The sequence below is a fragment of the Cinclus cinclus genome, chromosome 21, assembly GCF_963662255.1.
Source record: "Cinclus cinclus chromosome 21, bCinCin1.1, whole genome shotgun sequence".
NCBI lineage: Eukaryota > Metazoa > Chordata > Aves > Passeriformes > Cinclidae > Cinclus > Cinclus cinclus.
Genome location: NC_085066.1, coordinates 2,444,346 through 2,461,006, shown reverse-complemented (window position 1 = coordinate 2,461,006; position 16,661 = coordinate 2,444,346). Strand labels below are relative to the sequence as shown.

Below are 16,661 nucleotides of genomic sequence, written 5' to 3'. Positions count from 1 at the left end.
TCTGAATCTTGGAATAGCTTGGAAGCTACCAAAGAGTCACTTGTAATGGATTTTAAAAATTGCAGTGTTCCAGTTATTTATGAAAAAATAGATGCTGGGTTTTGACTTCTCAAGATCAGAATCAGTATTGTGAGTAGTCGTGTTTTGCTGTGTGCAGTTGTGCACTGCAGGTTGGAATTACTCATTCTTCCACTGTGCTGTGCAGTAGTTAGATAGGGACAGCAGTAGTTAGGGTCAGTTCTGCTGAATATTTATTTAAGATAACAATAAAAATATTTAAGAAAGTGACTTTTTGAATCCTACAAACTTCTAAGGGCAGCCTTTACAATATGACTCCCAGTGTGCTGTCCTTGAACACCAGCATGGTGATGGATGAGGCACTGTAAGAGTGCTTCAGGGGTTTTTTAACTTTTATTACTATAAAGTGAGAATTCTTTTTTGAGAACTTTGTTATTCAAACACTGGCAAATTCCATTCCTCTAAATTTCATTTGTATCCCAACCTCAGAATTGTATATAAAACCCAATCTAATGACACAAGGAATTACTTTTCCCCCTTTTTCCCCTACCCCTTTTTCAAGTACTGCTTCAGAGACTATATCACAGTCTAAATTTTAATCTGTTTCAGACAAGACCTGGTGTCTTCCTAGGCTGCAATTTGAATAGCTAAATTTCATATTTTTCTAAAATTAATTGTCACTGAGTTTTTGAAATCTATCTGTGAGAAGAAATATTTTAGTAAGACATCTGCATTGTTCTGAATGTCAGCTATATCAGAGTTCAGTGAAACCTTTTCACCTAGCTTCTGGTTTACCTAGTTTAAAGTTTACTGTGCAAGCAACATGCCATGGTCACAAACCCATACATGTGAGAAAGTGCTTTGTCCATCTCTACATAAGCAGAAATATTAATGTAATAGTAGAAATCTACTCCAATTATATTCATGCTTTTAATGAAATGAAACAAAAGGTTCTGCCAGCTGTTTCAGAAAATTTTAATTTGCTCTGCTTTAGCTTTTGAGATTTCATGGTTGCTTTCCTGGTACAACTGTTATGTTAAAGAGTGTGCCTACAGATTAACTTTGCATTAGGTCAGGAAGGAGACCTCTCTGGTAATCGAGTTTTCCTTATATGTAGGATTGAATGCAACATATTATACAAAGTGTATATATATATATATATTTTCCTTATATGTAGGATTGAATCCCATGGCTGTTGAAGGAAATGAAGAATTCAGCACTAGTTGTATCTACAGATACCAGCTTTGGTTTACCTTGCCACATTTATGATCTTAAGATTGCCTCAGAGAATAGCAAATAGGAAGAGATTCACAGACAACTTTTCCTGCAGAGCAGCAATCCATAAGAACTTGTGGCAGAGAACATGAGTCTTGCCTCCAGGTACTCTGGATAAATTGGGCCACCTAGAGGTAACAACAAATGTAAATACATCAGGGCAGCCAAGTGCCACAGCTCTGCTTCATGCATCCTTGCTGGCACAGCCCCACTTTTCCTGGGCTCCAGTCCTTCATCCTTACATGATAAAGTCCTGCCTTGTGCAATGGGTGTGCATGGTTTCAGCATCTCTGTTTCTCTCTGTGGCCCCTCCATCGGGTCTAAATTCATTTAAATCCCTTTTGGGAGTAGCACAAGCACCAGATGTCTCGTAGTGACACAGGATGGCCTTTTCAAAACAAGCCAGCATTTATTACACAACCGGAATGTCAAATGTTATGGTCTTTAGGTTATAATAGAGGAGGAAAGCTCCGTGCATGTCCATGCTGGCAGCATTGCATATTCCCCTGCTTTGCAAAGGATTTCATTCCTTGCAGTCACTCAGCTCTTACTTAATACAGCCTGCATGTGTTTCTGGCCTTAACGTTTCCTGCATATCAGGCTCAGGTAGGAGTGGGAGAAATCCCTCCAAGTGCCATAACAGTGGCAGGAGTAGTTACCCTGAAGGTGTAGGAAAGGTTCAGAGCTGCACACGTTGTCATGGGACTAACAAATCACCTTGTCAGCACTCTGCAGTAATTCTTCATGAGTAGATTTGTACCTTGGGAGAAACATTTTTTCAGGTAGCATGGTCTTTGCTGTCAGAGTTTGCAACAAATACTCAAATTCAGATTATTTGTCTTACAAGGGCTGAGAGACATACATTAAAAGAGTTTTTTTAGTATGCTGATTATTGTGCTCAGGTTTACATTGCAAGGGGAAAGAATATATCATGGGTCCATTTTTCTAATTATACCAAAGCTGCCTTTGAAACTAGACTTCATTCTAGTCTTCCATTTTTTGCTTACATCCAGTTTTGCAAATTTTCTTGGCTTTAGGTTTTGTAGCATCAGAAAAAGATCCTGAATTTGCAGTCTCGATTCACAAAGCAAAGAAATGCTGTTCTTGTATCACTTGTTGATTTTATGTTCCTCTGTGGAAGGATTTTCAGAAGGGCAAAGGTGTTCCCTCATAGTCTGTAATTCTGCAGTTTTTCTTTGGTTGTGGGCAAATCACTGATACTGATGTGTCTGAATTTGGAAGATGCTCACAGTCAAAGTTTTTAAGACTAGAATTTTTCTGTTGGTAGCCTAAACTGAAAGTCAAATTGGACTTTGTTTGGAAGTGCGTTCATTTTGGATTATCAGTGATCACTGAAGGCTCAGTTCTCTTACACTTAAATATTTTTCTGCATTACAGTTAGGACTGTTCAAAACAAAATATTTATTGATCTGGTCAAAGCTGTAAATGAATTTGGGATTAAAAAAATTCTGTTCAAGTGATTTCATCCATTCATTTTAAAAGGAGCAGATGTTTTTTATCTTAATGTTTGCTCCATATTTTCTAGGACGTGATTTATTGCAAGAAACTATTTAAGCTGACTTTTTTAGTTAACTAAATATTGGTACCATATGTGAATGCTAGCACATCATAATTAATTGCAAATGGTGACCCCTTTGTTGACCTTAATTTTCCAGCGTGCATACACATAATTGAATCAAACTGTTCCAGCAAGTAGCAATAAATAAATATGACCAGCTAAAATACTTATTTCCAATACTAACATATGATAGTACTACTTTTTGTTTTGTTTTGTTTTAATTGAAGATTAGACTGGTTTGAATTACCTTCTAGAATTCAGAATATCAAGTAAGGACAAAAAGAGGGAGTTCAGCAAATCACAACCTTTGCTTTCAAAAAAGTAAAATTCATATGCAGTAGACAAGCGTAAACCTGGGACCTATAAAAGTTTAGTTATCTCCCTGACATTTATAAACTCATTAAGAATCCATTCATGTTGTAGAGGTTTAGTATGTAGTAATGTTTTAACCATTTGGACAACATTTAGGAGTAGTTTTTTATTGACTGTTTTTGAAAAATCTGTAAGATTGATTATTACTTACAGAATTCTGTGATAATCATACATATTCTGTATTCTGTCTCTTTATATGCCTAATTTAAGGCCATTTGAAATCAAATACACTTTTAGTAAGTAGGACCTGGGGTTTGAGAAATTATTCAAGCTCCAAAGTCCTGCCAGCCCCATGGCCTCCCCTGGAAGGCTGTAGAGTTCTAGAAGCTTAAATTACTTTGTGAATTGATCTGGATGGGCCTGTGATGAAAAACTCCTTCCAAAACTCTGGTTTTGATTGCAAATTAAACAAGGGACTCAGGTGAAAAGAGCTTTGCTGTAGATCTTTATATGACGCACTCTATTCCTTACAGTAATAGTTTCTCCCCCTTACAGTAATTGAGGTTTTGCTGGCTGTCTTGATGAAGGAAAATTTCCAGCTTTTGTTCAAGGTGTGATGTAATAGAGGCACAGTCACCATCTCCATCACAGTGGGCAGCATATTGGTGTAGGTACTTGAATGGTCCATGGATGTGGTTCTTGGCTGTAAATGGTTACCTTTCCTCCTGCTTCAGTGTGTTAGAGGTTGGGGTCTGGAGCTTTTTATCTGCTGATGCTACTGGTTTGTTTTCTCCTTTAAGTTATGAAATAAAAGCCACTAAGGACCAGGAACGGTACAGCAGAGAGGTCAAGAAAGCCAATGCACAGCCAATGCACCGACCAGCCAAGGAGGCAGGAAAACACAAACCCAGGCTAAAGAGTTCTGCATCTGACCAGCAGAAGCTTGACAAGATATTTCATGGCCAGATTGAAAAGAAGGGGAAACTGGAACAGCCTGTGAAAATTGTGACAGTGCCTTTTTCTCTGAGTTCCTGTAGACGTCACCTTCAGAGACAGGAGAGAAATGTTTCAGATGAACACGAACTTTTCCTGATCCGTCGTCAGAGTTTTCCTGATGTCTGGATACTTGCTACTGAAAAAAATGTAAAGGTGCTGAATCCATATAGATTGGAAGAGGCCCTGCTATGTAAGAGATTACTGGTGAACCATAACCTTCCAGTAGAGAAACTGGACAATCCAATTGTGTTAACAGACAGGTATAGTGTTATTGAGCAGAAATGTGTGTGTCACTTGAAACATCATTTGATATTTATTTACAGTAAACTCTGGCAAGACCCTCTTTGCTAATGCTGTGCTTATCTGTGCACTCACTTATCTATTAAAACAGATTTTTGGTTTTTATACTTTGATCTTGAAGTAATGAGCGCACTTGGTCTTATTCTAGTTGAAATAAGTATGATTTTTGACCAGTTTCATTGGTAGGGCAGCAGATTCCCTCCCCCAGAAGAAAATTAAATGGTCCATGTTTTCACAACTTCCTGTAGCTTAATTTCCCCCCAAGAATTAGGAATTGGCTGATAGAATCATTACTACTGTATGTCTAAACTCAATCCCTCCCTAAGATAAGTGAATAGTTCTCATTTTGTTTCTTTAAACAAATTGCTTTTCAGAAATACTTTTAAAAGTCTTGAGCACTCCTTATCACTTGTTACCTATTTCTGTGGTTTTTGCACACTTGTGATTTTCATATAAGGGATGTTGGTTTTTAATACTTTGGGGATTTTTTTTCCAGTCTTATTGGTGGATCTCAGTATATGGCTGCTCTTCATAAAATGCAGAAGAATTACCAGAGTTCCCACGGATCAGGTTATTTGTCAGATCCAAGGCTTGTAGCAAATGGATTCCAGATAAAAGTGATAGAAGGTATGATGATTTTAAAATCTATTAGTTGCATTGGGGCTCATTTCCTATGATTTAATGATTTAAATTATTGTTAATGTGGATCATGTTATTCTGCCTTACCTTGTCTTTTAAAGCACTAGCATTCTGCTTCCCATAACATTGAGATTTTATTTTTTGGCAAAGAATGTAATCTTCCACGCAGAGCATTGAAACTGATGATTGAACAGAAGTCTTCAATAGTATTTCAGGGAATGCTCTGAAATCCATATTTTCCTCACTTCTTTCTTCTTTTGTCAAAATGCTCAATGCCCATATCCTTAATTGCCATTCTGACATAATTTACATTAAACTGATGAGAATTCCTTAGCCCAGGCACCATCTGCAAGTATGTGCTTTAGCTGACTACTCCTGTAATGCTGAGCAGTTGAGGAGGTCCAGCAAGGAGCTGGATCCTGTTTAATGTTGTACTTTTCTGGTAAAATTGTAACCCAGTGCCCAAAGGGGCCAGCAGAGAGATGGTCAAAGGATCACCACACCTTTTCTCAGATCTGAACGTATTTTAAAGGAGTTTCGTTTTCTCTGTTGAGAATAAATGCATTTTCTGCAAAATTCTTTTGCTTTATCAAGAGAGCTCAAATGTATTTACATCTTTCTGAAGAACGATTTCTAGGGATGCATTAGAAACACAGGGGTGACCCAGTGTTGGTTCTGCAGATCACGAATTCTATAGCAGAATTCCAAGAAAAGCAATCATCTTTGGGGGTAGCACCTAGCTGACAGCTCAGGGAAAAGATTGGCCATAAGAGCTGTTAGAAATGCTATAGCTTCATGTGTTACAGATCCCCACATATGTACAGTGATGACAGATGTACTGTAACATATGGGATCTTTTAAGGGTAGGTACAAAAAAGGGATGTAGACCAATTCCTTCACTCAGAGGCTGGCTCTTGAGAAGAACAGAGCCAAAGCTGTTTTCCTTACTGGAATCGTGCACAGCAAAAACAAGGAAACTTCTTTCTGAAGTTTCTCTACATAAATACCAACATCTTACTAGAAGAGGTGTTGGTATTAATCACCATAATAATAATGTAGTGAATGGTTAGGGAAATAAAGCATGTACCCTAAGAGACAGCTCTTACGTGGTTTATTCAGACAAGCAAATCAAAAGCTGAGGAGCTCTATCATATGTCCCTAGGCAAATATGGGATTGTGGCTTAGCAGTTTTGCTCACCAACTTTCTTTTCTTTTTAACCTCCTAATATTCTAAATTTGCTCAAAATCTAGTTAATGTAAACTAGATGTGAATAAATTGAATGTAAAAATTTGAAGACAATTAATTTTTCATCCTGGGTGAAGAGTTGAATTTCTAGTTTATTTCTAGGCAACAACAGAGAGTTGTTGACCAATCTCATAGTACTGCAGATGTGTCATGGTTTAACCCCAGCCAGCAGCTCAGCCCCACACAGCCACTCATTCACTCCCCCTTCAGTGGGGTGGGGAAAGGACTTGGAAGTGTAAAAGTGAGAAGACTTGTGGGTTGAGATGTAAAGACAGTTTAACAGGTAAAGCAAAAGTTGTGTACAGAAGTGAAACAAAAAAAAGGGATTAATTCGCTGCTTCCTATGGGCAGGCAGCTGTTCTGAAAAAGAGGCATTCTGATGTTTTTGAGCTGAAATTTCCTTCAGAAAAGTTTTGTTTCTTCAGGATATATTGTTAATTTTTTTGGGCCAGAGGTTCCTACTTTGCCTGTTGGATGATAAAGTCACAGCTTGCTGTGGAGAGGTGCTAGAATGGAAATGTGCCATTGACCCATGGTAACTGGAGAGTTTCTCCTTTGCAGCATCCATAGGAGCACACCAGATCCCCTTTCTCTGTGCACACACCCTTTGTGACTAATACTTGCCTAACTTTTTGGATTAATTGGATCAGTACTAGTATTTGCTGTTTCTCAACTCTCCCTCTCTTTCAGGATCCACTGCAGCATATTCAGAAGCCTGTGTTTTCCTCTGGGACTTCAGCCCTGACATAGTCATAATAGATATTTCTTTCTGATTGCTGATTGATTTCTCATTAATTGACTTACTAGCACTTGTTAATGTGCGTGACTTCCTTTTTCATCCTGAGTGAAGAGTTTTATTTCTGTAGCGTAAAGTTTACTTTTTCTGACAGAGAGATCCTCTTATGTCACAAGCAAATTTTGTTGATTGACTGATTGATTGATCAGTTTCTTGAGATTTGAATTTCAATGTGCTAGTGGTATTTCTGGTAATTTCTTCTTGCAAAATAACAAGCCTTTCTGTTCCATGCAAATAAGTCTGTGATGCCATCACTGGCTCTCTAAGATACCTCCCAAAACAAGAGCAAAGGAAATTCAGCTGCTCCAGTTTGATATTAAGCAGTTTTAGTCATGGAAGAGGCTTTCCTTGACCCATGGTGGTCTCTGAAGAGGATTTTCAGTCCAGTAGGTTGCACTGATTATTTCTTTAAATCTCTACAGATACTCTTCTAGCAAAGAAGAAGAGAAGGACCCAGAGTGTTGCTGCTCATTACCATATATAAAGTCTGCTCAGAATACCCAGATACTAATTTGGAACACTTGCCTTTGTTATTTTGCGCCCCACCAGGACAGTTTCCTAGATGACTATAACAATTTAAATATAGGACCATAGACTTATTCCTTATTTCCTTGTGGTGTTGGGGTGTTGCACAGAACTGGCTGCTTATTTATTGAAAAAAAAACCCTGAGCAGCTGCCTTAATTTGGAAGGTTACTGGTAATTCCTGTGTTGCATTAGGCTTGCATCTCAACTGATCTTTTTTTAAAAAAATGCTTCTTTGCAGTTCAGTATCTTAGCTTCTGGCAATTTGTGGCACAGAGGGGATTTTTATGATGATTTTCATTCATAAGGTTTCTTTCTTGAAAAACAATCCACCCATGAAGTATTAATTTTTCCTTATTTGGATGACATGTTAGGGGCAGTGTCATTCATAGGATAAAAAATGAGTCATTCATCAGTCTTGTAATCATCTCAGGATTAATACTCAAAAATTGAATCTTATTCCCTTGCAGTGCTTGGAGTTCATAGCAATACAACTCTGTTCCTTAATGGTCAGTATGTTTTAGCTAGTGGGGTGGTTCTGAGCTTTATTTACTCTCTTCATTTAGCAGGAGTCTTTCTCCCAGGCCTTGCTCTGAGCCCCAGGGCACCATGTGGCATTAGATACTCTACTCCTAGTAGGTTTCTGAAAGGTGTAATCAGCTGTTTTCTTCCTGACAAGAACTCAGTTCTACATGGAGTTTTATTCTTGTTCTGCCATTTTGGTGGGAAAACTGCTTAAATGTCTGTATTTTCACAAATGTACCTTTGGATGTTAATTTTTGCAAGTGTGGGAGTTGGAGGCCTTACTTGTCTATTGTTTCATTTGATAAGTCTGCCTTTTGAATGTGTTCTTTCTAGAAGACAGAAGGGTAATCTTACCTTTACACTCTTCAGAAACCCTGTATGACTGGAGCCAGAGTTGTTCCAGGTATCCTAGATTTTGGAAGTACCCCATCTGCTTCATGTTTTTTGGTAGTCTAAGATCTTTGTATTGTCTCCCTGTTCCTCTCAGTATTAACTGCTCATCAGTCTAAGGAGTTTTCAAGTAGATTTTTCTCTGGATAGCTCACAGTGAAAAACATGTTGTGAAATAGCCAAGAAAACACTTCTTGCTGTCAGTGTGTCAGTTAGGCAAAATCAATGGTTTCTTTGTGGAATGTGCCAGTTGTTGTAATTTGCAAAGCTGTGACTCCAGTCTGTCTTCCATTGCCCTCCCACCCCCTCATGTTCTGGCCTTACTGAGGCTTCAAGTGATGCTACCTTTGGGAGAGCAGTCTGTTTGCTTTTACTTAATAAAGCAAATTACTTAATACTCAGTGTTCTGGGACCTGCCAGGCATTTGTTTGCTCACAGTGACCCCTACGTGCAGGGAACATTTCAAGAAGTAAGATGGATTACTTTCTGTCCAGTTCTTCTTAAGATGTGTTTATTATATGTGCCTTCACTGCACATCTGTCTGTTTGCCTTTGGGAAAGGCCTAGAGAGAGATGGGAATTCTTGGCTGGAGAGGAGCTGAGACCAAGGAACACACCTTAGCTGGTATTGTATCTGTGCTGGGTCTTGGGCCGTGCTCCAGGGCAGGCTTTTAGGGTAGAATTGTCTGCCTCACGTAGTCAACATGAGTATGTACAAAGAACGTGCTTATAAGGCCCCAAAGAGCAGTAATAGGTAAATAACCCATTGTTCTTGGTGATATAAGATGCCTCAGCTCTTGTATCCCACCAGTGGAAAACCATGCTGCGATTCCATTTCAGTTTGGTTTTGACCATAGACTGGGAGATAGATAGTGTTAGAGTGTCACCTAATCCAGGTGGCAGCTGGAAGGGAACACTTTATCCTGGCCATCGAGAAGGAATTATCCAAAGGTGACTGTAAATGCTTTGTTTGGAAGGAGAAAGGGGAAATTTATAACAATGAGAAATCCACATTTTTACTCATTTGAAAGCTAGTTTATTTGTTCATGGAAATGCTTTCCTTGGAAGTTGCAAAGTATTTCAGAGAAACTACCATGGCAACTGTTTGAGGACTGCTGTTTGAATACTCAAAAATCTTAATATATATTTTGTCAAAAATTTACTACACTGAGGCTTGGACATCTGCTTATATCATCAAGTGTTGCCAATATCAGAGTCCCTGCACAGACTTGCAGATAAATACTTGTTAATCAGCATGAAACTGGGCTACTTTGCAGTCTAAAGAACGTTAGCAGGAAAGGAGAATGGCACACAAACAGAATTACCAAAGAAATAAACTCCCTTAGCCAGGATTTGTATTGTTTGTTCTTATGTTAAACTCTTTCAAGCCCACTTTGACTTTCAGATGAAAGAGGAAAATGGTGAAGTCAAATCTGGCTGTCAAAATTTGCAGATGGAACAATGGCTGTTGGTGAAACTGAAGAGTAGCTGATGAAATGTTTTGCAAATCCAGAACCTCACTGTCATAAAATTTTAAAAGGAAGCACAGGAAATACAAGTTGTTAAACTGAATGTTTAAATACTTGAAACTTTAAAAAAAAATTGTGTCCTGTTTTTGGTAGCAAATAGAGGGGTAATTATTGAAAGGTTTTCAAACAGAGTAAGTTCTCATTTTAGAGAGAAAGCAGCATAATCAAATGGTCTGGAATAGTTCCTCAAATGTAATCTGTAATTAAATCAAAAATAGGACAAAAATTAAGAGAAAAGAACTGAAGGATATTTTAAAAAGGAACTTTATCTTTTCCTCCTGTCCCTTACTGACAGGCTTGCCCATGGGGAAATATTACACAGTACATCATCTTTTCTCAGACTTTCATATAATTTAACATTTTGCTTTGAGCTGAATCTGAACACGGTTTCCAGTATTATATAAAAATATGTCACTGCTTGCTGGTTGCAATTTGGGAAAGGCAGCTTGAAAAAGAGAAGGAAGACAAGGCAGGGTGAAAAAATGAAATAAAAGTTTCAGATATAAGGCAGTGTTTAATACAAAGCTGGAAGAGGTTATGTGAATTTTGGAGGGAGGGGGGATGAGGGGCTGTTCCCTATATCAAATTCCCACTGGTCAAAGTATCTCATGCCATGAAGCTTAAAAAGGCCCAAGAGCATTATTTACCCAGTGACACACCCATATTTAGGAAAAGTTTCAATCTGCACAGTTATCCTGTTCATCTGTGCTCTTATTTAATGACTGTCCAACAAAAAGTGCCTGGACATGGATAACTCAGCTTCATTCTACCAGCTAATGAAAGTACATTTTGCTGTCTTATGTTGCTTATATATTTTCTCTCACTTCTGAAATATTTCTTGATGTTGTTTGGATTAGGAGCAGGAATTATCCCTTGTGATAGTTTGTTAGTTTAATCCACTTTGGAGCAATCTATTTGTCTCCAGGTCTTTTGACTTTACAAAAAGCATTTGCGACTTGAGCTGTAGGTAATTTATCCTACCTGGAGCCATTACACAAGAGTGGATTTATTTTCATTAGTAATTCAATTTTTCTATGCTGTCTATGTCAGAGTTTGTACTTGTTAGACTTGTAGTGGAGGAAAAGGGAAGGTAACTGTGCAGGTTAGGCTGAGGTTTCTGTGCACCCAAAATGAATGAGAGGGTAGACTGAAAGACTGAATGAGAATATGTGAGCCTGAACACCAGAGAACTTGCTTCTAACTGGGAATGGAAAAAAATGTTGCTGTACAGGAATAAATTCAGTACTTTTTTTTCTATATTTTTTTCTCCTGTAATGTGAATAAGAAGGGAAATCATGTAGACCCCAATGCTTTAATAGATACTCTGTTAAAAAGGCTGTTTAATTTTTTATTCATCATTCCTACTCACAGTGTTCCCTGCTCCAGTAATGGTACATATGAATGATAATATTAAGTGAGTCACAGAGCCTCTAGTTTTTTGGGTTTGAGTTTTTCCTCAGATGTGGTAGGAGAAAAAACTGCCTTTTATTTTAGTAGAATCCGAATTTGTTACGATAACATTTGAACTCTACAGATGTTTAAACCAGTTACATAGGAAATAGTGCCAACACTGTTTCAATTTTTTTCAAACTAAATTGTGTTTTACTGCTAGCTTCAACTCTAATTGTATATATGTTTAATTAAAGTCACAGAAGCTTTAATTAAAGCTGTGCTCAAGACTGGGAATGCTGCAAATGTTTTAAGCATTAAACAGTGCCAGCTAGGATTTGGATTAATGTAAGCTGAGACATTTGTGATGTGAATAAACACACATCATCATAATGAAACATTGTGCAAATAAATGCTTTTCATTCCAAGGAAGGAACAAAAAGGTTGCCTAATTGTATTGGACTAAAGTACTGAATGACTTTGCATCAGTTTAATTTTCTGTGAATTGCTATAGAATAGAAATTAAAGCAGTGCATGAATTACTGTTTTGTTTTTGTATTTTCAGGTGTTTCAGCTACAGAAAGTCATCTGGAAATAGAAGGGATGGCAAATTGTCTGCCATATTATGGAATTTCTGATTTGAAAGAAATTCTGAATGCAGTAGTTGACAGAGATGCAAAGGAAGTATATGAATGTAGGCCTCTCAAAGTGATAAATTACTTGGAGGTGAGACAGAAGCTTTCTTTTAGTATTAGCCAGCTAAACTTGTAATAATTCCTGAAACAGCTTGAAAATCTTTCTTGAACTGTGTTTTAATTAATTTCATTGTGTTCTAAACAGAACTTACTCTTGAAAAAGAGAGTATCATATCCTCTCTGAGTTGTGTATTCTTTACCAAAATGCTTCCACCAGATATACCCAAAAGCAGTCACCCAGTGTGATACAACACATGCCAAAAGCTGATGTTCACAAAGTGTTTCCTCTGTAAGGCACTTTTCAGGCTGGAGAGGCATTTCTCCATGTTAGGATACAAAACTGCCACAGAATGGCAGTGACTTATGTTACTGTTTCCTGTGCAAATAAATAAATTGTCCATCCAGAGACAAAAATGGCATGAAGTTTCAGAGACAACTAATAGATGTGGCACTTGTTAAAACTGGAGTCATCAACAGTAGTAGTAATGGCTTCTTGTCTAGCTGTTTCACTAATGTTCTTTAATACTAATTCTCTTCAAAAAAGTTACTAAAATATAGGTAAAGTCTCTTATTTAAGCATTTATTACATGCCCTCCTGAATCAGGTTACTTCAAACTGGGACCTAGGCACATACTTACACAGGGTATGTGTTTTATCTTTTAAGCAGTGTTACACAAATCTTTCCCTGTCTTTTGGGGGTTGTAAGCTGCCTTTGCAGCAAGTGATTCTGTTATGCACTACTGAACCACTCTCATGCACTCAGGAAAGAAGCTTAAAGAAGGGATAAGTTCATTACTGAGACAGGAATGGTTTGTAAAAAAGCCCAGACTGCTATAAAAGCTGTTATTCAGAAATAAGCACTGAATTTTTTGACCATTCTGGGAGGTAAACACTGGAAGAGCATTCACTGTCATGTTCAGAATCACAGCTTTAGTCATTCATTTTGTGTTTGAGCAGGCAGCATGTGTGCAGCTTTTGTTGTCAGTGGGTTGATGCAGAAGAAAGAATAGAGTAATGGTTGAAGCAGAGGCCTTACAGGGTATAAAACAGTCCAGAGTGATCTTTTTCCCACTTGGAGGAGTGGGAGAAGATCTCAGACAAAGCAAATGAGATGATTTTGATTAAATCATTATGAATGGTGCTCAGGTTTGTACAGTATGAAGGGAGGTTGTGTGCCACATACATTTCTGTGTAGGCATCATGACTTAAGTACAGAAGAGAAGGCAGTGGCAGGAAGGCCCATCTTGGAGGAGGAAAGAACTTCTTTTTGGAGTTCCTTAGTTCTTTGAGGGTGGGTGCTTTAGCAGTCACTTCTGCTTTCTAGTGTTAAGTGGATGCAGAAGGCCATAGTAAATACAAATTAATCTATATAGTTTTGCTGTAGTATCTTTCAGATTTTACAGACTGACCAATTGGATTAATTTAGGATACTTATAAAGTTTGTGGTGTGAAATGTGTCTTGTGAACTGGTAAACCTGTGCAGCTGATGCTGGTGACAACAAGAAATAAACACAAAGCATCTTGCAGAAGTAGGCTAAAAGAATGCAAACATAACCAAGGGGCTGACTGTGCATGCCTCCATTGTAGAAATGTCATGAACTGACCAATAAGATATGTTTAAAGTTATATTTATATTTCTGAGATTTGGAATATTTAGCAGCAGAAAAGGATGACCTTTAAACAGTGAGTGCTTAATTCTTGCTTTCTGGTAGCCCCAGGCTAATGTGCTAAAATAGTGGTCCTTTAAAACTATTGGGGTTTTGGTTTTGTTTTTCCTTTCCACAGGGAGAAGCAGTACGTTTAGCTCGGCAGCTGCCCTTACATTTGTCAAAAGAAGATGTGCAAAACACAATTTACAGGATGAAGCAACAGCTTGGAAAGGAAAATAAAGGCTGTGTTCATGGTCGTCCTTTTTTTCATCACTTAACAGATATTCCAGAAGTTGACAAGCACAACTCCATGGAAATTACTCAGTAAATGGAACATTTTGTTTGGGGTTCATACTTCTCTTGCTTAATTTTGATCACTACTGTGTAATTACAGTATGTTTTGTGCAAAGTTTTTGTATAATGACTTTTCATTGTTACATGTTCACCTCCTAAAGACTTTATTAAAATAAAAAATGCTACTTGAAAACTGGTAATAAATACTGTGTAGAAACAACTCACCATTATTTTTAAAAAAATAATGATTAAAGAAATGTTCTCATCTGGTTCCCTCCTTGTCTTATTGCTGCAGGTTTAAGAAATACCAGTATGTCCGAATTTTTTAGCTGTGAAGTGGTTAGAAGTTGCTTTCAACAGAGCATGGCAAAGTTTATTATACTAAGGACATCAGCTGTTAATTTTCAGAGGAATGCCAGATAGCTGTAAGTATTTAAATATGGCATTGCCATATGCAGTTATTATAGTTAGACTTCTATGGTGTTGTATTTCTGTTTGGAAATTCTTAGCTCATGTAAATGAGTATTGACAGGCCTAGTGTCCAATCTCCAAAAATTCTACACTTAGAGAAGTCTGGTTCTTTAAAGTACAGTACAAAAGTTTAAAAACTTCAGATCAACGAAAACTGGCCAGTTACTTGAAAGCAGAGTTGATGTGAGTCACAGGAGCACAGGTTAGCACAGAAATCAGGTGCCCATGGATGTTTACTGGTACAGTGCTGTACACAAACTGTTTGGGGGTGGGAAACATAAACTGTCCTCCCTCAGGGAGAATGTGGCATAACTAGGGCATAGTGTGCTATATAGAGAGCTACTGATTTTGGTTCATTCTCTTTCTACCAGAACACAGTGTTTACTCCTCTATTTCAAGTAGTGGCCTACTTCTGTAAACCTACCCCCTAGTCCTTCTGTGCACAGCAGATGTCTTGTCTCTGGAAGAGTATTGTTTTAGAAGTTTCAAGCTCACCTGAAAATTCCTGTCCATCCCCAGCTGTTGTTTGCAAACCTTGGCATTATGAAAGTGTGATGATAGGACCTAGCTTTGTAGTGTTTCTGTGTCTGCTGGGTAAATGGTTGAAGGTTGCTGAAAGGCCCGAGTGCAAGCTAGTTTGTGGACAGGAGTGCTGGAGCAGACAAGCAAATGTAGTGTTTGAATATGTAAAATCACTGGTGCTGAACTGGTGAACTAATTGAGGAAATCACATCAGAGCCATCCATCACAACATGTAAATTGTAACCTGAAAGTCAATGATCATCTTTTTCACAGAGCCTGCTGAAACAGAAGAAGAGGTAATTGTTCTAAACCAAAGGAGGATCAATCTAGATTAGGTATAAGAAAGAAGTTTTTTACAATGAGGGTGGTAAAACACTACAACCAGACGTGCAGTAGATGCCCCAAATGTGGAAATAATCAAGGTCAGGTTGGATGGGGGCTCTAGGCAATTTGATCTAGTGAAGATGTCCCTGCTCACTGCAGGGGACTTGCACTAGGTGACCTTTAAAAAGTCCAACTCAATCTATTCTGCAATTCTATGATTATTTCTTTACGCCATCAAAGTAAGTTTGTCCTTTTCATAAAGAGCAAGGATGATCAGAGGGCACAAGCTGGGTATCTTTCCAAGCTTAATGGTAGCAAGGCACAAAATGAGAATGTCACTTGCAAACACACTTGGCTCTAAATGTCACTCAGTGCAGAAGATGTGAATTTTTAGAATCGAAGTGAGAAGGTGGATGGAGATAGAGGAAGGAGACGTGACCCTTGGCTCTGATGGGGAAACAGGATCCCAGCCTTGCATGGGATACAGAAGGTTATAGTTTGTTTATTTTTATTCCTGTTGGAATACAAATTCTGAGAGTTTAGGGAGGTGCCATTACAGTGAGAAAAGCCAGAAGCAAGCTGCAGAATGGAAGTTTATCTCCTGACTAAGGTTGTTGGAAATTAAATTAATATGTGCACCACTGTTAGTCACTTTGGAATATAATGTACAGTATTTAATGAGGTTAATAATTGCTGGTTCTTTTCCAAAAGGTGAGATTGCTGTATGCTGATTATACTGTAGCCAGTGGTAGTATCATTGGCAACACTTGTGTCTACATCAAGAGGACAAGTTTTAGTAGGTATTGAGGCCCTAGACTGAGGCCAAAACATGATTGGCAAATGGTATTCACAGGTGCCAGGGTGGGTTTAGTTGCTATGGAAGCAAATTAGCATTGGGATTTTCGGTGGGTACAGGTGCACCAGGTGGGGCAAATGAAAGCTGGCTCTTCCCTCCTTTCCTGGCTGTGTTTGCTGGACTTACACTTCAGAGAGCTGCTCTGGATTTCTTCCTTAGGTATGTGTACGTACAGTTTGGTTTCTGTCTCTGGGGGATGTGTGGCTGGGTGCCAGCAGTGAGTGCTGGAACACAGCTTTGGAGCTCTAAGTCTGGGTGCTCATGGTACTCACCACAGTAGTCATGATTAGGACTGCAAGCAGAAATTGGGAGTAAAATGATGTTCTGCTAATG

At 38.3% G+C, this 16,661-nt stretch overlaps 1 protein-coding gene across 2 annotated transcripts in view; it reads left to right on the top strand.

Annotated features, from left to right (window-relative positions):
- PMS1 (PMS1 homolog 1, mismatch repair system component) overlaps window positions 1-14,189 on the top strand; it is a 39,295-nt gene extending 25,106 nt beyond the window's left edge. The window contains exons 9-12 of one of the 2 annotated variants that reach the window (XM_062506679.1): window positions 3,985-4,440; window positions 4,977-5,107; window positions 12,083-12,243; window positions 13,998-14,189. In XM_062506679.1, the coding sequence (XP_062362663.1) occupies window positions 3,985-4,440; window positions 4,977-5,107; window positions 12,083-12,243; window positions 13,998-14,189 (940 nt within the window). The remainder of the gene's footprint in view (window positions 1-3,984; window positions 4,441-4,976; window positions 5,108-12,082; window positions 12,244-13,997) is intronic. The other variant, XM_062506680.1, reaches the window with a different exon arrangement.
- Window positions 14,190-16,661: the final 2,472 nt, after the last annotated feature.